Source organism: Leptinotarsa decemlineata, unplaced genomic scaffold (genome assembly GCF_025532065.1).
Source record: "Leptinotarsa decemlineata unplaced genomic scaffold, Ldec_3_MD MMD2_tig00026307_RagTag_RagTag, whole genome shotgun sequence".
NCBI classification, from domain to species: Eukaryota; Metazoa; Arthropoda; class Insecta; order Coleoptera; family Chrysomelidae; genus Leptinotarsa; species Leptinotarsa decemlineata.
Genome location: NW_027412681.1, coordinates 1,994,741 through 2,020,603, shown reverse-complemented (window position 1 = coordinate 2,020,603; position 25,863 = coordinate 1,994,741). Strand labels below are relative to the sequence as shown.

At 31.7% G+C, this 25,863-nt stretch overlaps 4 protein-coding genes and 1 long non-coding RNA gene across 13 annotated transcripts; 1 reads left to right on the top strand and 4 right to left on the bottom strand.

The window, feature by feature from the left end:
- Window positions 1–358: 358 nt before the first annotated feature.
- Window positions 359–3,482, bottom strand: LOC141479883 (uncharacterized). The gene is made up of 2 exons (XM_074180979.1): window positions 2,934–3,482; window positions 359–1,862 (listed from the first exon to the last, which is right to left on the bottom strand). The coding sequence occupies exons 1-2, from the start codon at window positions 3,292–3,294 to the stop codon at window positions 1,060–1,062; spliced, it is 1,164 nt and encodes a 387-aa protein (XP_074037080.1). The 5' UTR covers window positions 3,295–3,482; the 3' UTR covers window positions 359–1,059.
- Window positions 3,483–4,551: 1,069 nt separating this feature from the next.
- On the bottom strand, window positions 4,552–10,010 carry LOC111502919 (uncharacterized). 6 transcript variants are annotated; one of them, XM_074180971.1, is made up of 3 exons: window positions 8,063–8,631; window positions 6,219–6,830; window positions 4,557–4,784 (listed from the first exon to the last, which is right to left on the bottom strand). In XM_074180971.1, the coding sequence occupies exons 1-3, from the start codon at window positions 8,421–8,423 to the stop codon at window positions 4,777–4,779; spliced, it is 981 nt and encodes a 326-aa protein (XP_074037072.1). In that variant the 5' UTR covers window positions 8,424–8,631; the 3' UTR covers window positions 4,557–4,776. The 6 variants fall into 6 exon arrangements, with proteins under 6 accessions (XP_074037074.1, XP_074037072.1, XP_074037073.1 ...); XM_074180972.1 differs by having other exon boundaries at window positions 4,557–4,781; XM_023157101.2 differs by having other exon boundaries at window positions 4,558–4,784; window positions 6,303–6,830; window positions 8,063–8,630.
- Window positions 10,011–10,489: 479 nt separating this feature from the next.
- Window positions 10,490–12,430, bottom strand: LOC111502921 (uncharacterized). 2 transcript variants are annotated; one of them, XM_023157105.2, is made up of 2 exons: window positions 12,052–12,430; window positions 10,490–11,854 (listed from the first exon to the last, which is right to left on the bottom strand). In XM_023157105.2, exons 1-2 carry the CDS (start codon window positions 12,413–12,415, stop codon window positions 10,800–10,802), a joined length of 1,419 nt encoding a protein of 472 aa, XP_023012873.2. In that variant the 5' UTR covers window positions 12,416–12,430; the 3' UTR covers window positions 10,490–10,799. The 2 variants fall into 2 exon arrangements, with proteins under 2 accessions (XP_023012873.2, XP_074037076.1); XM_074180975.1 differs by having other exon boundaries at window positions 11,717–11,854; window positions 12,197–12,430.
- Window positions 12,429–16,258, top strand: LOC141485049 (uncharacterized). The gene is made up of 2 exons (XR_012466983.1): window positions 12,429–12,895; window positions 14,731–16,258. It is a non-coding gene; the product is annotated as an uncharacterized lncRNA (long non-coding RNA).
- Window positions 16,259–20,766: 4,508 nt separating this feature from the next.
- LOC111502924 (uncharacterized) lies at window positions 20,767–25,561 on the bottom strand. Of its 3 annotated transcripts, XM_023157108.2 has the most exons (3): window positions 25,093–25,554; window positions 24,419–24,595; window positions 20,767–21,665 (listed from the first exon to the last, which is right to left on the bottom strand). In XM_023157108.2, the coding sequence occupies exons 1-3, from the start codon at window positions 25,412–25,414 to the stop codon at window positions 20,941–20,943; spliced, it is 1,224 nt and encodes a 407-aa protein (XP_023012876.2). In that variant the 5' UTR covers window positions 25,415–25,554; the 3' UTR covers window positions 20,767–20,940. The 3 variants fall into 3 exon arrangements, with proteins under 3 accessions (XP_023012876.2, XP_023012877.2, XP_074037071.1); XM_023157109.2 differs by lacking the exon at window positions 24,419–24,595 and having other exon boundaries at window positions 25,093–25,561; XM_074180970.1 differs by lacking the exon at window positions 20,767–21,665 and having other exon boundaries at window positions 22,663–24,595; window positions 25,093–25,552.
- Window positions 25,562–25,863: the final 302 nt, after the last annotated feature.

The window sequence follows — 25,863 nt, the reverse complement described above, 5'->3', positions numbered from 1 at the left end:
GTCGCGGGAGCCATGTGAACGACCCCAACTACAGCACTTGAGGTGCTACTCTGACTTCCACCATTGCACATTTACATACAAAGACAAACCCCAATCAGCCAGTCACACGGTGCAGAATACTTGAAACTGTACAATGAACTGAAGGCAGATCCAATACTAGGAATGCCCGTGGATATCACAATTCAAAATCATCATTCCAAGTAGAGGACTGGCAAAACAGCTCACCGGTAAAAGCAGAAGAAACTTTGTATATAGATTGCCCAAGGAGTGGGACCGGTATATTCCCCAACAGCCATGTGATCTGTGAATGCGAAGCGATAGCAAGGCTGAGACACGCAAGATGCGGGGAAGAGAAACCAGCTTTATGATGGGGTCAGTGTCAAGGCTGTGGAGCCTCATCAAAGGTATCAAGCTAGACAATGAGCTCTAACAACCAAGGAACATCACAATAGATCTGAAAAAGTTGCAGTTAATCAGGTCATGGGCTAGCTCCCCTCTAATCTAATCTAACATTCTATCATGATACAATGTGAATGTTGATTCGACCGAAGAATGATTAATATTGAATATTTTTTGGTGAAATTTGGTATATCACCATTTGAGAGGTTGCCCAGTCCAATGATGATTTTAAATTATTACTACAAAAATCGCTTATACAATTTCTTGTATTTCAACCTATAAAAATATTCACAGCAGGCTTTGGTTTTTGTGGAAAGAAAATTATATTTGGACCCAAAGTACAATTTTTTGAGCTCTACAATTCAAAATAAAGTTAGATGCAAATTTTGGGGAGGTGTCCCTTCACTTGTGAAATACAATATATAGCTTCAGGGACATCACTCCTGCTTGGGGATGCTATGTGAACTTTTCATAGTGAAAATCTCTTAATAAAAACTATTTCAGATGATTAATAAAACTTTTTAGTGTGACAACATTAGAGTAACTAAGTGAAAACAGTTGGCTAATTCATGGTTACTTTAAGCTGAAATTATGAAAGAATTCAAAATTTTTGTGTCAAGATTGATTTTGAAATCTGCGTTATTATAATCATACCTAAATTCACTTACTACATGTCTTTAAGCCAGTATGAGTTTTTTCATGTTTTTTCAAATAACGTTTCTGAGTAAAACATTTAGAGCAAATTTCACACTGAAACGGTCTTTCACCAGTATGACTTTTTTCATGCCTTTTGAAATCACCTCCTTGGGAGAATGATTGGTGGCAAATTTTGCACTGAAATGGTTTTTCGCCAGTATGAATTTTTTCATGTTTTTTCAAATTACTGTAATTACTGAATGATTTAGAGCAAATTTCACATCGAAATGGTTTTTCCCCAGTATGAGTTTTTTCATGCAATTTCAAACTACCGCTGCGAGTAAAAAACTTGCAGCAAATTTTACACTGAAATGATTTTTCACCAGTATGAATTTTTTCATGGATTGTCAAACTATCTTTGCGAGTGAAAAACTTGGAGCACATTTTACACTGAAAGGGTTTTTCCCCAGTATGAGTTTTTTCATGTCTTTTTGAATCACAACTTTGAGCGAATGATTTTGTGCACACTTTACAATTAAATATTTTCTTTACAGGTCTGTTTCGGATATCGGTTCTTTCATTCAAATTTTTTGAGTCCATTTTGTTTTCTTCTTCAATCCTCTGCCCAACTGAATTCAAATCGTACCCGGATCTAAATGTTTCATCGACCTCCTCAGTTTTTATTAGCGTTTCGTGATTAACAACATGAACATTTTCAATAAAATCTTCTTTTTTATGAGACGTTGATGGAACATTTTCATTATTTGCTACCTCTTCTTTCACAACCAATGTTTCTTCAGGAATTTTAAAATGGAAGTTTCCAGAATCTGTAAAAAAAATCTAGTTTTATGAAGAGAAAAGATGTACTTATTTCATTACATAATTATGAGGTTTCATTCATGATGGGTCATAAAAAATGTGCTTATTATATTAAAAACAAATCTTGCAACAATCACATCCATACCATGTGAATTTTTGAGACTTTTGAATTGAAATGCCTTGGATTTCAATATCAACAATGACTTTCACCAGTATCGATAACATAAAAAAATAAGCTTTCCTCATTTTCTTTCTCTCATAAAGTTGTATACATTGGGTTTTATAAAGATTCTTGTACAAAAAAAATCAACAATCATCTATTCAAATTTGTTATTGTTGTACCAGCAAACTTTTCTTCAGTGCAAGTTCATCCTCCCTCAGTATGTTGGTAAAATGCGATAAATAAAGCTAATACTCTAAACGAAGAATCAAAATAAATCAGAGTCAAAAACTAAGCCCAGATCTTAATGTTGACCTGATTGAAACAATTTTTGGTTGAGATGTCTGTATTGTTTACTCAATATTGATGATTCAAGAAGTAATATATCATTGTCTATCATTTAAACTGAAAAGGAAATATTTCTAGGGAGGATCAGATTTTTGGGAATGAAGCTTTTTGGCTTTTCTACTTTTACATCATGTAAGAGATAACTTTCAAAGAAAGTAAGAACATAAAAATTATTGAAAAAGATTTGCAGACCACTTCACAGAAGTTTTGTTCAGATACAAACTATAGAAGAAAAAACCCTATTCAGTTTGTATTGAAAATGTGCCTGGGGACATTCTCACGACTAATGACCACATTTCTCGCTCGTTGAATAGTATACTATCAATGTACAAACTCAATTTTTGTGGATACACTTTTTTACTACTTTCACTTCATCTCCACCTCATTTAATTTTTTTATACTCTTCCAAGCTTTCGACAATCTTTGTATTCTTCAAGGCTACAAATAAAATTTGAAGTACAGAGAAATATTAATATATACCACAGCAGAACATTTTCATTTGGAAACAAATGTTATATGAGATCCATCATAATTTATTTTCTTCTCAAATTTTGACCAAAATAAATGTTACCTGCACCAATGTTAAATGGTTTGGAGTCCCAAGTCATATCTTCATCTTGCATATCATTGGACTCATTCTGGCAAGGACAGTTACAAATGGATTCCAAACTATCAGGGCTGAAGAAATCAGTTGTAAAAAGCAAACCTCCACACACCTCACAATGTAATCCCCCTTTTCCTTCTTCCTCACACTTTTCAGATTTTAGATCATAGTAAACATCATTGATATCTTCACTTTTGATATTTTCCGACTCAAATTTCATCTTTGAAATAACAATTTCCAATGCATCACATTTTTCTTTGGAAATTTCTTTTTCGAGAGCAAATTCCATCTCCTCTTTGATTGGGGCTTCATATTCATCTGTAGCCATTTTCAAATGAAATGTGGACAAGGTAGATTATTCAATGATTGTATTATTAATTGCAATTTATCTTTGTCGGTAATCAGTTTTGGGCCACTTTCCTCACTCTTAACGAATAAAATTAAATAGTGACTTAAGAAAAAAGTACTCTTTGCAGTGAAGTTAGAGATTACATTACATACAGATGCATGGGGTTGAATCTGTGGGTAAGTTTGAGTTTCGTAAATTAAATAAATTAAAATAATTGATCTTCTTCTTCTTAGTTTTCCAATAATTGATTCAGTTGCCAGAGATATCCAGCCAAGATTTCCAGAATTATGTTGATACTAAGTGATCACAAACATCAAAAAGCTTCTATAACCGTTCCACATAATGACCGCCGTCGTTATGGTCGCCTCAAAAACGTCATTCATGACGTCATTACTTTCGATCACACCGACCTATCTGAAGAGGTGGGTGGAAGTGGACGTTGAGAACTTTTTGACACAATTTTTGAAATATGATATAAATGTTATACATTCTAATTCATTTATAATTTCTCGACTTATTCCATTATTCAATGGAATAATTACTTACACATAATGAAGTAAATTTAAGAGTAGCATAAATTCAGAGTCTAATCTAAGTGAGCAATGACATTTTCAAAATTTACAGTTAATATGTGATAGAAAATCATGTCAGAGGTTTAACCATCATGACTTGCTGTCCAATGACTACCTTTTAGGCTTTGTAAAGCCTATTTATGCTTTGTCAGGTAATCAGTTGTATTTGCACCTTCATTTGTACCTGCACTTGAACCTGGAACATCAACAAGGTTCTCTGCAAATAGCTACAAATAGAATTTTTTCTTTTCTCATTTTTTGTTTTCAAGTGTTTGATTCTGGCCAAAAAAGCACCCGTTTAAATGCAATGGTATAAGCTCGGATGTAGATGTCACTGAATTATATTCTCGTTGTTGACATTCTTCTAAAACAATAGTCTGGTTTCAATGTATTATCTCTCATCAGTGCAGTGTAGGTGATCTACTCCTGCTGCTGGATTGAGGAGAAACATCGGTGAAACTAACCTCAGTAAAGTTATCTTGCATAAATGTCTGTTTTATATAATTCAGTATCCAACGTGATATCAGCTAAGGAAGTAGTAGTTTTTCGGCAGGCATTTACCAGAACCTACTGTGTAGGTACTTTGGGAGAGAAGAATGTTTCAAGATTTTATTTCAAAATATTTATTTTATTAAAATTCAATATTTTTCAACAATGTTATTCTCACTAAATAAGAATCTGATGAAAATTTTACAGAGATTACAAAATAGGGCTTTGAAAGTTATGATAAAAGAAACAGGATTTGAAGCTTTAATAACTTCCACTAATTACATGCGAGCACTTTCGATACCAGACTGTTATCATCTTCATGGCTCCACTCAAACTGAACCTTTTATCTTCTTGATTGTTCCTTTATATACATATATGGAATTGAGAAAGGTTAATGCAGTCAACCTGCTGGAAAATATTTCCATGAAAATCAAAAGATAAATAGAAAGTACTATTATAATCATTCCCATATTAATTTCAATTTGAGAGCAACCGGTAGACAGCTGTTTCAGCCTATTGGGCATCGTCAGTACCGGGCAGGCAGTCCTCGATTAAAGACAAAATGTGAATAACAAAGCAAAGTACTGTGTAAACACAAGCAAAACATAAGTGAAACCACCTGTTGGTGTGACCCCCAAGTCAACTTGCCAAATTTTTATGTCAGTGTTGGTAGTTTTTCCAATCAAACGACACTTGAGGTAGCAGAAATTTGGGAAGCTATCCTGGAATGCCATCGGTTTATACAGAGATTACTTGAAAATAATAAGATTCTATAATTCATGTTTTCATTCCATTATAATGTATTTGAATTGTGTTATTTGATAATTTCGTTTAGTAGCTTTATAGCTGAATAAACTCATTATTATTATTATTACACATTGAACTCCAGAATTTTGTTCATTTCATGTGATTTTATAATCATTCTGACCCATCAATATAAATAATATATCACCATATAACAAAAAGGTGAGTTTTCCTTGAGATATCCTGAAACAGATTTTTAGTAAGCAAACTATTGGTGGTTTCACCATGATTTATGTTGTATTTTCAATAACCTTATTGAAATACCCAGAGACTTAACAGTACTTAGGGGTTGATATTTTTTAATAATACCCATTTTACTCTCACACTCACGATAATTATTCATTAATGATGAAATGGTTTTTTGCCAATATGAATTTTTTCATGTCTTTTCAAATCACCTCCTTGAATGAATGATTTGGGGGTACATTTTACACTGAAATGTTTTTTCTGCAGTATGAATTTTTTCATTTATTTTGAAATCACTGCCTTGAATGAAAGCTTTGGAGCAGGTTTTGCACTGAAATTATTTTTCGCCAGTATGATTATTTTCATGCAATTTCAAATGAATTTTCTGAATAAAAGATTTAGAGCAGATTTTACACTGAAATGGTTTTTTGCCAGTATGAATTTTTTCATGCACTTTCAAACTAGCTTTGCTAGCGAATGACTTCAAGCAGCTTTTACACTGAAATGGTTTTTGATAAGTATGAATCATTTCATGTACTTTCAAATTACTTCTTTGTGAGAACGATTTAGAACAGATTTTACACTGAAATGGTTTGTCACCACTATGAATTTTTTCATGCGTTTTCAAATAAACTTTTTGAAGAAATGATTTAGAACAGATTTTACACTGGAATGGTTTTTCGCCAGTATGAATTTTTTCATGCAGTTTCAAACTTTCACTGCGAGTAAAACACTTGGAGCAGGTTTTACAGTGGAATGCTTTTTCAGCAGTGTGAATTTTTTCATGGCGAATCAAATAAATTTGTTTTGTGAAAGATTTGGAGCATGTTCTACACTGAAATGGTTTTTCACCAGTATGAATTTTTTCATGCGATTTCAAGAGACTCTTTCGAATATATGATTTAGAGCAGATTTTACACTGAAATGGTTTCTCACCAGTATGAATTTTTTCATGGGACTTCCAGTTACTTCTTTGAATGAACGACTTTGAGCAAAATTTACATTTAAATGATTTTTCACCAGTATGAATTCTTCCATGCTTTGTCAAACTATCTTTGCGAGTGAAACACTTAAAGCATATTTTACACTGAAAGGGTTTTTCTCCAGTATGAGTTACTTCATGCCTTTTCAAATCACAACTTAGAGAGAATAATTTTTTGCAAACTTTACAATTAAATATTTTCTTTATAGATCTTTTAAAAATATAAGTCCTTTCATTCAAATGTTTTGGGCCCATTTCGTTTTCTTCTTTAATCCTCTGCCCGACTGAATTCAAATCGTACTCAGATCTGAATATTTCATCAACCTCCTCAGTTTTGATTGGCGTTTCATGATTAACAACATAAAATCTTTCAACAGAAATTTTGTTTTCACATGATGATGATGGCGCATTTTCATTGTCTACCTCCTCTTCCTTCCCAACTAGTGTTTCTTCCTTAATTTTAAAATGAAAGTTTGTAGAATCTGTAAAAAAATACTAGTTTTATGAAGAGAGAAGAGTTACATATTTCATTCCATAATTATGAGGTTTCATTCATAATAGGTCATGAAACATGTGCTTATTATGTTAAAAACAAAACGTGCAACAATCACATCCATACCATGTGAATTTTTGAGACATTTGAATTGACATGCCTTGGATTTCAATATCAACAATGTCATTCACCAGTATCGATCACACACAAAAAAAGAGCTCTACTCACTTTCCTTATCTAATAAAGTTATATCCATAAGGCTTTATCTAGATTCTTGTACAAAAAATCAACAATCATCGTGTTAGGAATCATACGTTAAAAGGTAAGACCTCGTTAATCCTTAGCTCGCACAAGTTTCGACCTGTTGTCGTTCGCAGAAGTGCGACAGCTGGTTAACGGAAAAACAGTGTTTTTTAAACAGATCAATACAAATTTATTATTGTTGTGGCAGTAAACTTTGCCGATGAAAGTATCTATAGAAGAGAGACAAATCTCCAACCCTTCTTCGATGTTCCAGGCTATCAAAATTGCACGTGTCTCCATTCAGGGGGATGGCTCTTTTCTGGATGGAATCCAGCAACTTCAGGGTCAAGAATTAAACCCAGATCTTATTGTTCAGTTAATTTCATTGTTAACTGTATATTGTTTGAACTGAAAAGGAAATGTAGTAATATTCATTACTACACCAAAGATTCCAAACAGTGCATCACAAGTCAAAAGGAAATATTTTCAAATAAGAGATTAGATTTTTGGGAAAGAAGCGTTTTGGATTTTCCACTTTTACATCACTAAACAAAAATGTAAGAAAACTTCCAAAGGAAGAACTAAAATAAATAGAATTAAAAATTCTTGAAAAAGATATGTTGACCATACACAGAAGTTTCGTTCAGATACAAACTAGAAGAAAAAATCCCATTACTTCTATATTACAAACATGCTTGGCAATATTCTCGCGAGTAATGACCACCATTCTTGCTCGTTAAATAATATACTATTAATGTACCATCTCAATTTTTGCAGATACACTTTTTTACTACTTCCATTTCATTTCCAACCCATTTACCTTTTTTACTCTTCCAAGCTTTCGACTATCTTTGTCTTAAAGGCTACAAATAAAGTTTGAAGTACAGAGATATCTTGATCTTCATTTGGAAATATAACTTATATGAGATCCATCTTAATTTATTTTTCTTCTCAAAGTTTGACTAAAATTAACGTTACCTGCGCCAATGTTATATGGTTTGGAGTCCCAAGTCATATCTTCATCTTGCACATCATTGGACTCATTCTGGCAATTACAGTTACAAATGGATTCCAAACTATCAGGGCTGAAGAAATCAGTTGTAAGAAGCAAACCTCCACACACCTCACAATATAATCCCCCTTTTCCTTCTTCCTCACACTTTTCAGATTTTAGATCATAGTAAACATCATTGATATCTTCACTTTTGATATTTTCCGACTCAAATTTCATCTTTGAAATAACAATTTCCAATGCATCACATTTTTCTTTGGAAATGTGTTCTTCGAGATCAGATTCCACCTCCTGTTTAATTAGGCTTCCATATTCATCAGCAGCCATTTTCAAGTGAAATGTGGACAAAGTAAGTTTTTTTCAATGATTGTATTGTTTTGTCAATCAATTTTTGGGACACTTTCCTCACTAACGAATTAAATTAAATACAGTAACCTAATAGAAAATTACTCTTTGCGATGAAATAACATAACTACATACAGGCACAGAACTTCTATTAGATGTTCTGTGGTTCTGTGATACGGGTGTGTGTGACAGTATCTGTGACAGTATCAAGATGTCTACAAACCCTGGTGCATTACTCATACCTGCAAAAGTTTGGGACAAAAAGAGGCATTTCCGGATACTTGATTAGAAGAGATCAGCGGCATTTCAGATAGCGCAAGCAGCCTTCACAGTAAACTGTAATCACAGACCACCAGGGTGTATTATTATATTAAATTCCACATTCATTTTTCATACTGTGCTTTTAGGATAACTTTAGGAGTTAATGAATTTATTATGTTTCAAGTGTTATTGACGAATTGTCAGTATTAAATCGAAAGAAAAGTGTCTAAGTTCTGGTGAATTATTAGTTGAAGTTTCAACCCAAGCAAAGTTTTGATGAAATTTCATGTATTTCCTTGATATTTCGACTCAAGAAATGTTTGCAGATGATGTTATGTACTTGACACTGATTGTTAATCGGAACGAATTCCGCAAAAAAGTTTTGCCAGCGCATTTTTTGAGTCGCTGAAGATGTCTGCGGTTTGATATTTTTTTCAACAATACTCTTCACCCAATTTAATTCTGAATAATTAGAAATGAGGGAATATATTTTTAATTGTAGTTTTGTTTTGAATGTTTATTTTATTTTATATTGCTATGTCCTGGACCTACCACAAATAGAATAATACTTTGTAAAGTGGCTGAATGAATAAATAAATAAATATTGAACCAACGTTACCGCATCCAAGGAAGTAGTAGTTTTCTGGCAGGTATTTACCAGAACCTACAGTGTAATTGGGTGAGATGAATGTTTAGAGACTTTATTTCAAAATATTTATTTAATTAAAATTCAAGATATTCAGATCTACCATAGAGCCTCATTTTCAATATTTTTCAACAATGTTATTCTCACTAAATAAAAATCAGATGAAAATTTTACAGAGATTACAAATTAGGGCTTTGAAAGTTATTGAGTTGATAATCTTAGCGACTGAAAAAATGTATAGTGACCAAAAAAATCGTATACATTAACTTTCTTTCTTCAATAAATATGTTCATTGTTTTTCACTCACATACAGTATTGTATAAGGTTACTTCTAATTCACCTTATGTGATGGGCCCAAATATCTTTAATAAGTTACCAAAAGACATTAAGGAGCTCAATAAAATAAATGAATTTACCCGAAATCTAAAAAAGTATTTAATTGATAGATGTTTTTATAACCTAGACGAATTTTTTATATCATAAAATAGTTTTCTTTTGTATTGTATTTTATATTGTGTGTTAATTTTAGAGTGTTTTTATATTGATACGGACACTGCGTTTTCATGTGTTCTTCATTGCTGGATAAATCCTATACATACTTATATGTCAAACGGATAATCAATAAAAAAAAAAAAAATTCAACATATTTTTATATATATATATATATATATATATATATATATATATATATATATATAAGTACTATAATGATCATTCCCATATTGATTTCAATTTAGGAGCCACCAGTAGTATGTTGGGCATCATCAGTACCGGGCAGGCGGTCCTCGACAAAATGTGAATAACCAAGGAAAGTACTGGATAAAAATAACTGCGTAAACACAAGCAAGACATAAGTGGAACCACCTGTTGGTGCAACACCCAAGTCAACTTGCCAAGTTTTTATGTCAGTGTTGGTGGTTTTTCCAATCAGCCAACACCTGCGGTAGCAGAAATTTGGGAAGCTATCCTGGAATGCCATCACTTTATACAGAGATTACTTGAAAATAATATAATTCTATAATTCATGTTTTCAACCCATTATAATGTGTTTGAATTGTGTTGATATTTTCATTTAGTAGCTTTATAGGTAAATAAACTCATTATTACTATTATAACTATCGGCATTTTTTCATATTGAACATCACATTGAACTTCACTTAGAAGAATGTTATTCACTTCATGTGGTTCTATAATCATTTTGGCCCATCAATATAAATAATACATCACCATATAACAAAAATGTGAGTTTCCCTTGAAGATATCCTGAAACAGATTTTTAGTAACTCAACTATTGGTTCGTTTTACAATCATTTTTGTTGTATTTTTATTAATAACCTTATTGAAATACCCATAGACTTGACAGTACATTTATGATGAACTGGTTTTTTGCCAAAATGAATTTTTTCATGTCTTTTCAAATCACCTCCTTAAATGAATGACTTGGGGCAGATTTAACACTGAAATGATTTTTCGCCAGTATGATTATTTTCATGCAAATTCAAATGCATTTTCTGAATAAAAGATTTAGAGCAGATTTTACACTGATATGGTTTTTCGCCAGTATGAATTTTTTCATGCAATTTCAAACTAGCTTTGCTAGCGAATGACTTCAAGCAGCTTTTACACTGAAATGGTTTTTGACAAGTATGAATCGTTTCATGCACTTTCAAATTACTTCTTTGTGAGAACGATTTAGAACATATTTTACACTGAAATGATTTTTCACCACTATGAATTTTTTCATGCGTTTTCAAATAAAATTTTCTAAGGAAAGATTTAGAGCAGATTTTACACTGGAATTGTTTCTCGCTAGTATGAATTTTTTCATGCAGTTTCAAACTTTCATTGTGAGGGAAACACTTGGAGCAGACTTTACACTGGAATGCTTTTTCAGCAGTGTGAACTTTTTCATGCAATTTCAAGAGAATCTTTCGAATATATGATTTAGAACAGATTTTACACTGAAATGGTTTCTCACCAGAATGAATTTTTTCATGGGACTTCCAGTTACTTCTTTGAATGAATGACTTTGAACAAATTTTACATTGAAATGGTTTTTCACCAGTATGAATTTTGTCATGCGATGTCAAACTATCTTTGCGAGTGAAAAACTTGAAGCATATTTTACACTGGAAGGGTTTTTCTACAGTATGAACTATTTCATGTCTTTTCAAATAACAACTGTGAGAGAATGATTTTTTGCAAACTTTACAATTAAATATTTTCTTTATAGGTCTGTTTCCAATATCAGTCCTTTCATTCAAATTTTTTGAGCACATTTCGTTTTCTTCTTGAATCCTCTGCCCGACTGAATTCAAATCATACCCAGATCTAAATGTTTCATCAACTTCCTCAGTTTTAATTGGCGTTTCATGATTAACAACATGAAAACCTTCAACAGAAATTTTGTCTTCACATAACGTTGATGGCACATTTTCGTTGTCTACCTCCTCTTCCTTCACAACTAGTGTTTCTTCCTTAATTTTAAAATGAAAGTTTAAAGAATCTGTAAAAAAATAATAGTTTTATGAAGAGAGAAGAGTTACATATTTCATTCTATAATTATGAGGTTTCATTCATAATGGGTCATGAAGAGATATCTTAATATATACCACAGCAGAACATTTTCATTTGGAAATATATGTTATATGAGATCCATCATAATTTATTTTCTTTTCGAATTTCTATTGGAATAAATGTTACCTGCACCAATGTTAAATGGTTTGAAGTCCCAAGTCATATCTTCACCTTGCATAGCATTAGACTCATTCTGGTGAAGACAGTTACAAATGGATTCCAAACTATCAGGGCTGAAGAAATCAGTTGTAAAAGACAAACCTCCACACACCTCACAATGTAATCCCCCCTTTCCTTCTTCCAGGCACTTTTCAGATTTCAGATCATAATAAACAACACCAGCGACATTTTCACTTTTGATATTTTCTGACTCAAATTCCCTCTTTGAAATAACAATTACCGGTGCATCACATTTTTCTTTGTAAATTTGTTCTTCCAGAGCTGATTCATTCTCCTCTTTGATTAGGCTTCCATATTCATCAGTAGCCATTTTTAAGTGAAATGTACATAAGATGTCTAAAAACCCTGGTGCATCTACTCATACCTGCAAAAGTTTGGGGTAAAATGAGGGATTTATGGCTAACTTGATTAGCAGAGATCAACGCCGTTTACGCCGTTTCAGATGGCGCAAGCAGTCATTACAGAAAACTGTAATCATAAGACCACACAGGGTGTATTTGTATTTATATTTAATTCCACATTGATTTTTCATACCTACTGTGCTTTTCGGATAACTTAAAAAGTGAGTTAATGAATTTTTTGTGTTTTAAGTGTTATTGATGAATTGTCAGTATTAAATCGAAAGATAAGTGTCCAAGTTCTGGTGAATTATTAGTTGAAGTTTCAACCCAAGCAAAGTTTTGAAGAAATTTCGTGTAATTTCTTGATATTTCAACTCAAGAAATGTTGGCAGATGTTATTATGTAGTTGACATTGGTTGTTTATCGGAACGAATTCCGCAAAACAGGTGGTAAGTATAAAGATTATATACTTGAATACATGTTTTTAGTATAGTATTGGAATGGAAAAATAACTGAATAATTCACTAGATTACAAAGAAATATTCCCAGTGAATTCTTTGTCGAACTTTTCGATTACCTGTTAAGAGATCATTTTGATAAGCACCAACTTTTAACCGTTTTTTTTAATTAATAATAAAAAAGTTTCCTCATTGATGCATAAAATTTGGAATAAGCGGTTTATATACGAAGAACAATGTAATGAGTAGAAACACAGCTGTTTTCTAATAGATATTCAAGCAAAATACATCTACTCATAGTGACTATGGATGTATGTGTATCACACCTAGCAGTTCTACTCATGAATCAGGACATTGATTTTCTTATACATACACATCTCGTTAAGTACAGAAAATCACTCAAGAGAAATAGCACTACAGTCCCACCTTGAACTCGTCATGCAAGCCTTTGGGTTCTGCAAATAACTTGAGAGAAATTACAAGGCAAAATTTATTAATTTACAATAGATGTAAGATGGTCAATTACCTTCCGTTGATCATCAGATGTATTGAATAACTTCTTTGGTTCAGAAAGAATGTGAACTATTTATTGTCTGTAAAAGTATATTAAAGTTTATAAGATTTCTGTATTTATAATTATTGAAATTTACAGTTCCAGCATAAATTGAACAAAGTTTAATTCAAATATCTTCCATTATTATTATTTTAATTTGATTTCATTGAGTCATATTGGTCATCACTGATAGACCAATTTGACACTTGACCCCCATGCCAATTAAAATTTTGAAAAAAGTTGAAGTGCCTCCCCCAGCCATCTATCGAGCAATCAGTGTTTTTTTTTTCAAAAAATAGTATCGGTAATAGCCTCCAAACGTTTTTTTCATGTTTCTACGTCAAACCGTTCAAAAGATAAATTAGTTTTTTATCTCTGAGGTGAAATTGTATTTAATATCCTTACCAGTGGTAAATTAACTTCCAGTTTCCTTGTGAAGGGATTTCTTTTATATTCAGGTTCCCACGAAAAGTAAAATACCGTAATGTTCAGAGAACACCAGGTTGAATTTCTGCAGACTGCATGAAAGTAGTTTAGTGTCTTTTAGAATACAAATACAAAATGTCTTCTGATATACTTTAATTGCTTACTACAACCTTTTACATTGAGTGTGTAAAAGAGTTCTTTTTTTCAAATAATGTGATCATCAATTATGATACTGGTAGTTTTTTGAAAATATTCAATCAAATTTAAAAAAAAACATACAGCTGATGAGAGTATCACATCTCAACAGATATTTTCAGATTTTTCGAAATTTGACTCACAGAAAATTGTATTTTTTTTAATTTTTATTTTCGAGGGCTCTTTCATTATGCTCTTTAGCACAGCAGATATTCAATCTAGAAATCAAATATGCCCTCAGTGCCTCTCTTGACAGTTCTTCCTTGTGGTGTCCACAACCTACAAAATTTTTGGGAGAAAAATTTGACAATTTGATTAAAATTACTGGAAAGCAATTTCTTTTAAGTTCCCTCTCAAAAACACCTGATATTATTGTGGCTTCAACATCGTGAAGAAAGCTATTAATTTTTTGTGATGGTAATGTTAAAAATCCTCTGCTCTTGTTTCTTATGAGGGAATTGAATATTTCATTTCCCTTCTCCAATATCGAATCCACACATTCTCCACATTTGGTGTTGCCTTTAATTTTTTTTGCAACATATTCACAGAAATAAGCAAAAGCTTCATCAATACCTGAGAAGTCTTCTTCAATTTCGGAGATAGTTTCTTCTATTTCAATATAGAATATAAATTTTTGCTGTTTTTCTTTCAGATCTCAAATATGAAGAAGGGATTTCATCATTTCTCCTCCACTAACATTACTTTCCCTGGGCGGTTTTATCAGAGAATAGAGGGACATTAGGCGGAATATTTGTCCAACTTGAATTGACTTGGGATGAGTATTGCATCCACCTGCAGCTCTCATCATCCCAAAAATGCTGAAAATGATATCAACAAAGTTGATTGGAATTGTTATGGATATGTGAACATTATCACCTCCAAATGATCTTGGTTCAATCTGGATGTCATCAAGTATTTGAAACCAAAATGGGGTTAGGAATATTCTCTAGTTGAATACTGCTAGAATTTGCCAATGGATGTTTTGTGACAGAGTGTGAATCGGGTAGAATACTACAGGATGGACTAGGAAAAACGTTTAGTGGAAGTTCAGGAGCGGTTTCACTGAGAAATAAAAAATATCAAAATACCTATTTTTATTATGAAAAATAAAAATGACTATCACGTCAATTTCACAATAGAACTTGTCTAAAATCTAAATTTTTCATGATGATCTTCTACCACATAGTAACAGCTATATATCCATCAATTTACTTGTCTAAAACATGTTTTACCCTTTAGATCAATAAATTTTATTTAATTAAATTAATAAAACTATATAAATAATCACACAATCCTTATCAGATATTTGGCAGAAGCTTTATCAAATATTCTTTGAAAAAATGATCACAGAACTAAATATAGGAATTCAAGTATTCCAGTTGTTCATGTTTCAAACAGAGTTTTTTCCACTGGATAATCCAACTGCAAACTGAAAAATAAAACCAGTTATAAAAAAATGAAAATCTTTGAATTTGGGAAAATTTCAGCATCCTTCATCAACAATTTTCAATAGCTCATGTAGTATGATTTCATGACTGACTTCAATGTTTTGGTTGGTTTTCGGGTTTTGCTGTTGTCTTCTTTGGTAAACTCCAAACGTTTCAAGTGCAACTACGACAGTCAGCGGCGTTGACGAAGTACTCCTCATAAGATATTCATTGAAACTAATTTCAGATTTAAACTTTATTCTCTAAGATTACTTCATCAACGCAACTGAATATGATTGTCTCAGTTGCAGTCAAATATTTTTACTGAAAATGATCAGGGCAAAGCCAGGAAACTAACTATGTATTACGAAATTAGACAGGATGGGTTTATACATTCAGTTCGATTTTAGAAATATTTCATGCTGATTTCAGAATCGAAGTTACACTAAATCATTAGTTTATCTATTGAAATTTATATCTGGTTTCATTGATTGCACAAGCTTTCTTTGTTATATAATTTATTGTAAACAAAACTGAATAAATTGAGATCCCTGTAAATAAACATGGACAAAAAACTAAAATGGTATTTGTTAAAATTGGTTTTTCTGTAAACCAGCTGTCGTTCCCCTACGAACGGCAGCCCTCAGAAGTCGAAACTTGTGCGAACAGGGATTAACGAAATCTTACCTTTCAACGTGCGATTCTAAGCTAAATATAACCCTTTGTTCGATAACAACTTTTTCATTAATTTTTTTTTTAATTCCTACTGGCATTTCATTATAACCGTCTCACAAGAAGATTCTAAAAGATACAGCTTTTTTTTATTATGTTCTCAGAAGAGGCTGTTTATAATAATGACAACGTATTTATTATTTCCATGTGTAAGCAGTAAGCTTACACAGAAATTGACAAATATGAAATATCAGGAAATAGAGGATGAAGTTAATGAAGTTAATTTTCTGTGAATCAGGCATTTATAGAAAATGTTCTTCAACTGTACCCCTTTCTTCCACTATCACCTTTTATTTATAGAATGATATTAGCACATATTAGCCCGTATTGAATAATGATGTATTTTTATGAAAGGTATCAAGGGAAAATATGATGTAAAATATTGAACAAAACAGCAGTTGCGATCATTGAAATGAAAAATAATATGAAATGTTATAACTAAACTCCACACATTTGGACAATTTGTAACATATCCTTTTTTCAACATGATTCAATTAAATAATGGTTACATAAATATCTCTTCTCATATTATGTTATCAATAACTTTCTTTAAAATCCGTTATGAGCTTTATATGAAATTTGTAAAAGGACATTGATATGCTTGAGTTGAACTGAAAACAACAATCGTTTATCTTTAAGAGAAATGAATGGCATAGAGTGTTTGTTTCCAACTGCGAACTTCTCAGGGTTACCGTTAGAGAACAGCCGGTTGAAAAGAACCTTTTTTTGTAGATAGGTAAATCTAGAAGGGGTTATTCATCATTTCATATATGAATAATTTGATATTTATCATTTTGATAACACCAAGTGTTCTCTCTTGATTTGTATGTGATCAAATTTGCTTTTGATACCTTATTCAACGGATACTTTCCAACTATTTTGATCAGGTACAATGCACAAATAAAACCATTCAAATCACCAATTGAGAACAAGTAAAGTTAAAAGATCATACTGTTTGGTTGCTTGGAATTCTATATGCTAACAATTACTACGAGTATATATTTAAGAGAGCATTAGGTTTCTCATCATACATGAGTAGTCTTTTAACCACCCAATAAATTTTTTTTATACAAGTCCACAGTACAACAACACCCTCGAGTTCTATAATAATTTTCCACAGGATTTCAAAAATATACAACATTCTGTTAGGCTTGGGGAACTATTTGTTCGACATGGAGCCCTACTCAGTCAGTGATTTTCAAACTTAATCTATGATTTATTGATTGTTGATATAGATTTAATTTTTTATTTGTTTTAAATTTTATGCTGATATTAATATCATGATATTTTAAATGGATGTTAAATTTCATGTAACTGTAAACTTACTTACTTCTCATAATAATTCTGTAGAAATGCAATAAATCTATCTGCATACTGTAATATTCATCTGTAGGTATCTATGATTCTATGAGTAGACTTTTCTTGCAACTAGGTATTAAGTTGTATTTAAAAAAATTTAAAAAAAGCATAAGTGAATGTTTATTTTCAATTTGATATTATGATTAAGAAAGTAATGATACTCTAGTAGCAGAAGGTGGATTTGAAAGGGTGAAGGATTATTCAAAATATGAAGTTGGTTATTGGTGTAGCCTGATACAAACTTAGTTTATCCGTGGTGGATTGACAGTAATTATAAAGTGTTTCATTTACCTTTGGCACTGAATACAGATGATTACTCGAATTTTTACACTGTCCACACAAAATACAGAATTGTCCCATTTTACAAAAAGTATCCTTATACACTATATAAAACTATTCCTTATTACTACTGAAAAATGTAACCAAACTAAAATAACTGAGAACTAACGAACGAAAACTATAATAAAAAATGCGAACAATGTAAAGATTGGGATGACAAAAAATATCAATTTCAAAATACCAAAAGTTGAAAATTCTTTTTGACAATGACAGATAATAATTAATTTGACTGACTCAGCGGGGACTCGAACAATTCAGAATAGCGCCATCTTGGGAAAACCTCGTAAGTGTTGTTAAAAGCAACAGGTGGTTCCTTCAAAAAGTTCAAAACAAAATCTAAGCGTTACCAACACCAGGGTTTCTAGGAATCTTAAATGTACACAAAGTAGGTTCTTCGATGATTGTATTAGCAATTTATGTTTTGTCGATCAGTTTTTGGGACACTTTCCTCACTCTAACGAGTTAAATTAAATACAGCAACCTAAAGCCGGGTCCATATTAGTAAATATTTGCGTTGTGTGTTGAATTGAGGATTCGCCATAAATATTTGCGTCGCAAATTGGTTAACTTCCCTGCACAATTTTTTACGTTGTGCGCCGTGCGTCCCTGCTCAACACGTGTGCGAAGTTGTGTGGTGGTTTGTTTTTGTTGAATTTAGTTTTTTCGCGGTACCTACCGAGTTAGTACATCGAGAAAATAAACAAAAATGAATTTAAACAAAGAGGACAGTCTCCAGTTAATTCAAGAATATCAAAAACATAGGCACTCTCTGATTTCAATATCAACAGAACACCAAAGCAAAACAATGACAATAACACTTGATGAAATTACTGCGTTCTGGAAACATACGTCCACAATTGCACGATTTTGTGACGCAAATTCCTTTGATCTCCAAAAAAAACCGACAAGCCACGGATGGCGTGCGTTGAATGCGGCGAAAAATTTTGCGTACCTTTGTGTGCGGCGAACACGTGCGAAAACGTCCACACTCGCATAAATTTGTATGTTGCATAAAAATTTGTGCCGAATGCCCCGCACAACGTAAATTTTTACTAATGTGGACCCGGCTTAAGAGAAAAGTACTCTTTGCGATGAAATAACATAACTACATACGGGTGTGTGTGACAATATTAAGATGTCTAAAAACCCTAGTGAATTACTCATACCTGCAAAAGTTTGGGACAAATTGAGGCATTTCTGGCTACTTGATTTGGAGAGATCAGCGCCATTTCAGATGGCGCAAGCAGCCTTTACAGTAAACTGTAATCACAGACCACGAGGGTGTATTATTATATTTAATTCCAATTTCCACATTCATTTTTCATTCTGTGCTTTTAGGATAACTTTAGAAGTTGTTCTAAGTGTTATTGACCAATTGTCAGTATTAAATCGAAAAAAAAGTGTCTAAATTCTGGTGAATTACTAGTTGAAGTTTCAACCCAAGCAAAGTTTTGATGATATTTCGACCCAAGAAATGTTTGCAGATGTTATTATGTGCTTGACACTGGTTGTTAATCGAAATGAATTACACAAAAAAGTTTTGCCAGTTTTGCTATATTTATATATTGAGGAGTACCAGAAGATGACAGTACTACCAACTGTCGAAAGCGCTCGCAGATTATTAATAGAAGATATGCAAAATATATATGATTTGAAAGGGTTATATTTTTAGGAGTGATTAATTTTTTGGGAAAGAAAGTTTTTGGCTTTCTACTACTCCATCTGATACAAAAAAATGGATGAGAGAATCTTCCAAAGAAAGGAAGGATTAATCAATTTGAAAATAAGTAACTCTATACATCTTTCTGAAAGATACTTCTTTGCATGATCTACACATCCATGTATAGAGTTACTTATTTTCGAATTGATTAATCCTTCCTTTCTTTGGAAGATTCTCTCATCCATTTTTTTGTATCAGATGGAGTAGTAGAAAGCCAAAAACTTTCTTTCCCAAAAAAAAAAAAAATATATATATATATATATATATATATATATATATATATATATTATATATATATATATATATATATATATATATATATATATATATATATATATATATATATATAAATATAATATATATTTTATATTGCTATGTCCTGGACCTACCACAAATAGAATAATACTATATGTAATGTGGCTGAATGAATAAATATTGAACCAACGTTACCTCAGCCAAGGAAGTAGTAATTTTCCAGCAGGTATTTACCAGAACCTAGTGTAATTGGGAGAAATGAATGTTTAGAGATTTTATTTCAAAATATTTATTTTATTAAAAGTCAAGATATTTAGATCTACCATAAAGCCTCATTTTCAATATTTTTCAACCATGTTATTATTACTAAATAAGAATCAGACGAAAATCACACACTGAACTTCAGTTAGAAGAATTGTATTCATTTCATGTGGTTCTATAATCATTTTGGTCCATCAATATAAATAATACATCAATCACCATATAACAAAAATGTGAGTTTCCCTTGAAGATATCCTGAATCAGACTTTTATCAAGTCAACTATTGGTTTATTTTACAATAATTTATGTTGTATTTTAATACACTGAGACTTAACAGTACTTAGGGGTTGATTTTTTTAATAATACCCATTTTACTCTTACACTTAAAGTAATTAAATTTATGAATTTTTTTTTTGCCAATATGAATTTTTTCTTGTCTTTCCAAATCACCTCCTTAAATGAATGATTTGGGGCAGATTTAACACTGAAATGATTTTTCACCAGTATGAATTTTTTCATGCAATTTCAAACTAGCTTTGTAAGCAAATGACTTCAAGCAGCTTTTACACTGAAATGGTTTTTGATAAGTATGAATCATTTCATGTACTTTCAAATTACTACTTTGTGAGAATGATTAAGAACAGATTTTTACACTGAAATGGTTTTTCGCCAGTATGAATTTTTTTCATGCAATTTTAAACTTTCACTGCTAGTAAAACACTTGGAACAGGTTTTACAGTGGAATGCTTTTTCAACAGTGTGAATTTTTTCATGGAGAATCAAATATATTTTTTTCACCAGTATGAATTTTTTTATGCAATTTCAAGACACTCCTTTGAGTATATGATTTAGAGCAGATTTTACACTGAAATGGTTTCTCGCCGGTATGATTTTTTTCATGGGACTTCCAGTTACTTCTTTGAATGAATGACTTTGAGCAAATTTTACATTGAAATGGTTTTTCACCAGTATGAATTTTTTCATGCGATGTCAAACTATCTTTGCGAGTGAAAAACTTAGAGCATATTTTACACTGAAAGGGTTTTTCGCCAGTATGAGTTCTTTCATGAGATGTCAAATTATCTTTGCGAGTGAAAAACTTAGAGCATATTTCACACTGAAAGGGTTTTTCTCCAGTATGAGTTATTTCATGTCTTTTCAAATCACAACTTTGAGCGTATGATTTTTTGCACACTTTACAATTGAATATTTTCTTTATAGGTCTGTTTCCAATATCAGTTCTTTCATTCAAATTTTTTGAGTACATTTCGTTTTCTTCTTGAATCCTCTTCCCAACTGAATTCAAATCGTACCCAGATCTAAATGTTTCATCGACCTCTTCACTTTTTTGTAGCGTTTTGTGTTTAACAACATGAAATTTCTCAAGAGAAATTTTGTTTTCACATGACATTGATGGAACATTTTCATTGTCTACCTCCTCTTCCTTCACAACTAGTTTTTCTTCCTGAATAATAAAACTAAAGTTTGTAGAATCTGTAAAAAAAATACTACTTTTTATGAATAGAAAAGAGTTGCTTATTTCACACTAAATAAAATTTCATTCATGATGGGTCATAAAACATGTACTTATTATGTTAAAAACAAAGTGTACAACAATCACATCCATACCATGCTAATTTTTGAGTCATTTGAATTGAAATGCCTAGGATTTCAATATCAACAATGACTCACCAGTACCAATCACATAAAAAATAAGCTTTTCTCATTTTCTTTCTCTCATGAAGTTGAATACATTGGGTTTCATATAGATTCTTGTATAAAAAAAATCAACAATCATCTATTCAAATTTGCTATTGTTATACCAGCAAACTTTGCTTCAGTGCAAGTTCATCCCCCATCAGTATCAGCATATATCATAAATGATGCTGGTATGATGCGATAAATGAAGGTAATATTCTATACAAACGATCAAAAAACAACAGTCTCAAGAACAATGTTGACCTGATTGAAACAATGTTTGGTTCAGTTGACTGTATCGTTTACTGAATATTGATGATTCAAGAAGTAATATAACTTTGTGTCTGTCATTTTAAATGAAAAGGAGAATTAGATTTTTGGAACTGAAGCTTTTTGGCTTTTCTACTTTTACATCACTAAACAAAAAATGTGAGATAACTTCCAAAGAAAGTAAGAACTAAAATGAAAGTTCTTGAAAAAGATTTATAAACCACTTCACAGAAGTTTTGAACAGATACAAACTAGAAGAAAAAACCCTTCAGTTTGTATAAGAGTGTATAAGAAATGTGCCTGGGGAGATTCTCGCTCGTTGAATAGTATACTATCAATGTACCATCTCAATTTTTGTGGATACACTTTTTTACTACTTTCACTTCATTTCCACCCCATTCCACTCTGCACAAAATTTAGTAACAGATATCAATAGAAAATCATGGAGTAACAATTGAAAAAAGCAACCACTCTGAAATAATCGCTTGCAAAATAGGTTTACAGGGTGGTAAAAATGTATGAATTCAAATGATTTTTTCATTTATTATTCAGTTTTTCATATACTCTGCACATAATTAAACAACGGAATTGTATAGAAAAATATGAAATAACAATAGTATTGAACAACCACTCTGAAATAATCGCTTCAAAAATAGGTTTACAGGGTGAATAAAATTATTTTGAGTTGACTGCTTTGTTACATATAATTGAATTTTCCATATACTCTGCACAAAATTTAGTAACGAAAATCGATAGAAAATCATGAACTAACAATTGAAGAAAGCAACCACTGCGAAATAATCGTTTGCAAAATTTGTTTACAGGGTGGAAAAAAAATAAAGAAGTAAATAATATATCACCATATAACATAAATGTGAGTTTTCCTTGAAGGTATCCTGAAACAGATTTCTAGTAAGTCAGCTATTGGTGGTTTTACCATGATTTATGTTGTATTTTTAATAACCAAATAATGTAGTCGTTAACTTGTGGAATGTACCCTTATTGAAATACTCAGAGACTCAACAGTACTTAGGAGTTGTTTTCTCACACTTACTGTAATCATTTATTTATGATGAAATGGTTTTTGCCAATATGAATTTTTTCATGTCTTTTCAAATCAAAACCTTGAATGAATGATTTGGGGCAGATTTTACACTGAAATAGTTTTTCTCCGGTATGAATTTTTTCATGTCTTTTCAAATCACCTCCTTGAATGAATGATTTGGGGCAGATTTTACACTGAAATAGTTTTTCTCCGGTATGAATTTTTTCATGTCTTTTGAAATCGCTGCCTTGAATGAAAGCTTTGGAGCAGATTTTGCACTGAAATGATTTCTCCCCAGTATGATTTTTTTCATGCAATTTCAAATGAATTTTCTGAATGAAAGATTTAGAGCAGATTTTACACTGATATGGTTTTTCGCCAGTATGTATTTTTTCATGCAATTTCAAACTAGTTTTGCTAGTGAATGACTTCAAGCAACTTTTACACTGAAATGGTTTTTGGTGAGTATGAATCATTTCATGTATTTTCAAATTACTACTTTGTAAGAATGATTTAGAACAGATTTTACATTGAAATGGTTTTTCGCCACTATGAATTTTTTCATGCGTTTTCAAATAAAATTTTTGAAAGAAAGATTTAGAGCAAATATTACACTGGAATGGTTTCTCGCCAGTATGAAGTTTTTCATGCAATTTCAAACTACCACTGCGAGTAAAGAACTTGGAGCAGATTTTACACTGGAATGGTTTTTCAGCAGTGTGAGTTTTTTCATGGCGAATCAAATTAATTTTTCGCATGAAAGATTTGGAGCACATTCTGCACTGAAATGGTTTTTCACCAGTATGAATTTTTTCATGCAATTTCAAGTGACTCCTTTGAATATATGATTTAGAGCAGATTTTACACTGAAATGATTTCTCGCCAGTATGAATTTTTTCATGGGCCTTCCAGTTACTTCTTTGAATGAATAACTTTGAGCAAATTTTACAGTGAAATGGTTTTTCACCAGTATGAATTCTGTCATGCGCTGTCAAACTATCTTTGCGAGTGAAAAACTTGAAGCATATTTTACACTGAAAGGGTTTTTCACCAGTATGAGTTTTTTCATGTCTTTTCAAATCACAACTTTGAGCATATGATTTTTTGCACACTTTACAATTGAATATTTTCTTCACAGGTCTGTTTCCAATATCATTTCTTTCATTAAAATTTTTTGAGCATATTTCATTTTCTTCTTGAATCGCCAGCCCAACTGAATTTGAATGGTACCCACTACTAAATGTTTCATCGACCTCCTCAGTTTTTTGTAACGTTTTGTGTTTAACAACACGGAATTTCTCAATAGAAATTTTGTTTTCACATGACGCTGATGGCACATTTTCATTGTCTACCTCCTTTTCCTTCACAACTAGTGTTTCTTCCTGAATTTTAAAATGAAAGTTTCTAGAATCTGTAAAAAAATACTAGTTTTATGAAGAGAGAAGAGTTCCTTATTTCATTACATAATTGAGGTTTCATTCATGATGGATCATTAAACATGTGCTTATTATATTAAAAACAAAATATGCAACAATCACATCCATACCATGTGAATTGTTTAGACTTTTGAATTGAAATGCCTTGGATTTCAATATCAACAATAACTTTCACCAGAATCGATCACATAAAAAAATAATCTTTTCTCATTTTCTTCATATCACTGGGCTTTATCTAATTCTTTTACAAAAAATGAACTATTATCTATTCAAATTTGTTATTGTTATGGCAGTAAACTTTGCTTCAGTGCAAGTTTATCCTCCCTCAGTATCAGCGTATATCGTAAATGATGCTGGTATATCAAGTTTATTGATACACTATACTGCGAAACATTTTCAGTTGGAAATATATGTTATATGAGATCCATCATAATTTATTTTCTTCTCAAATTTTTACTGAAATAAATGTTACCTGCATCAATGTTAAATGGTTTGAAGTCCCAAGTCATATCTTCATCTTGCATAGCATTAGACTCATTCTGATAAAGACAGTTACAAATGGAGTCCAAACTATCAGGGCTGACAAAATCAGTTGTACAAAGCAAACCTCCACAAACCTCACACTTTTCAGATTTCAGAACATGATGAACAACATCAATGACATCTTCACTTTTGATATTTTCTGACTGGAATTCCATCTTTGAAATAACAATTTCTGGTGCATTGGAAATGTGTTCTTCCAGAGCAGATTTTACCTCTTCTTTGATTAGGTTTCCATATTCACCAGTAGCCATTTTCAAGTAAAAGTGGAAGAAATAGGTTTTTCAATGATTGTATTGGCAACTGAAATTTATGTTTGTCAGTAATCAGGTGTGTGGAGTTGTACTTAACCTGTGGGTTTCAAAACCATAGATAATATTTTGACATTCATGACATTGAAACGCAACTATTTGACACAGATCACAACTATTCGTGCGTTCAACTAAGCGCTCACAACCACGGTCGTTGTAATCGTGGCAAAAAAGTAACTCATGACGTCATTACTTTCGCTAACGTCAAGCTCACAACGACCCACCTGAAGACTTAGGTCAAGTGAACTTTGAGAACATTATGGTGCAATTTTTGAAATATGACTTGAATGTTATCTGTCATTCGTAATTCATTTTTAATTTCCTAACCTATTCCATTATTCAGTGTTGATCAATGGACTAATTACTTGCACATAATGATGTAAATTTGTAAT

Bases quoted from the DNA above. Each gene is read 5' to 3' on its own strand.
- LOC141479883 (XM_074180979.1), bottom strand. From the start codon at position 3,294: ATGGCTACAGATGAATATGAAGCCCCAATCAAAGAGGAGATGGAATTT. The intron at 1,863-2,933 runs GTAACATTTATT...TTTTTTTTACAG, and splicing joins ACCATTTAACATTGGTGCAG to ATTCTGGAAACTTCCATTTT.
- LOC111502919 (XM_023157100.2), bottom strand. From the start codon at position 8,423: ATGGCTGCTGATGAATATGGAAGCCTAATTAAACAGGAGGTGGAATCT. The intron at 6,831-8,062 runs GTAACGTTAATT...ATTTTTTTACAG, and splicing joins ACCATATAACATTGGCGCAG to ATTCTACAAACTTTCATTTT.
- LOC111502921 (XM_023157105.2), bottom strand. From the start codon at position 12,415: ATGGCTACTGATGAATATGGAAGCCTAATCAAAGAGGAGAATGAATCA. The intron at 11,855-12,051 runs GTAACATTTATT...ATTTTTTTACAG, and splicing joins ACCATTTAACATTGGTGCAG to ATTCTTTAAACTTTCATTTT.
- LOC111502924 (XM_074180970.1), bottom strand. From the start codon at position 25,414: ATGGCTACTGGTGAATATGGAAACCTAATCAAAGAAGAGGTAAAATCT. The intron at 24,596-25,092 runs GTAACATTTATT...ATTTTTTTACAG, and splicing joins ACCATTTAACATTGATGCAG to ATTCTAGAAACTTTCATTTT.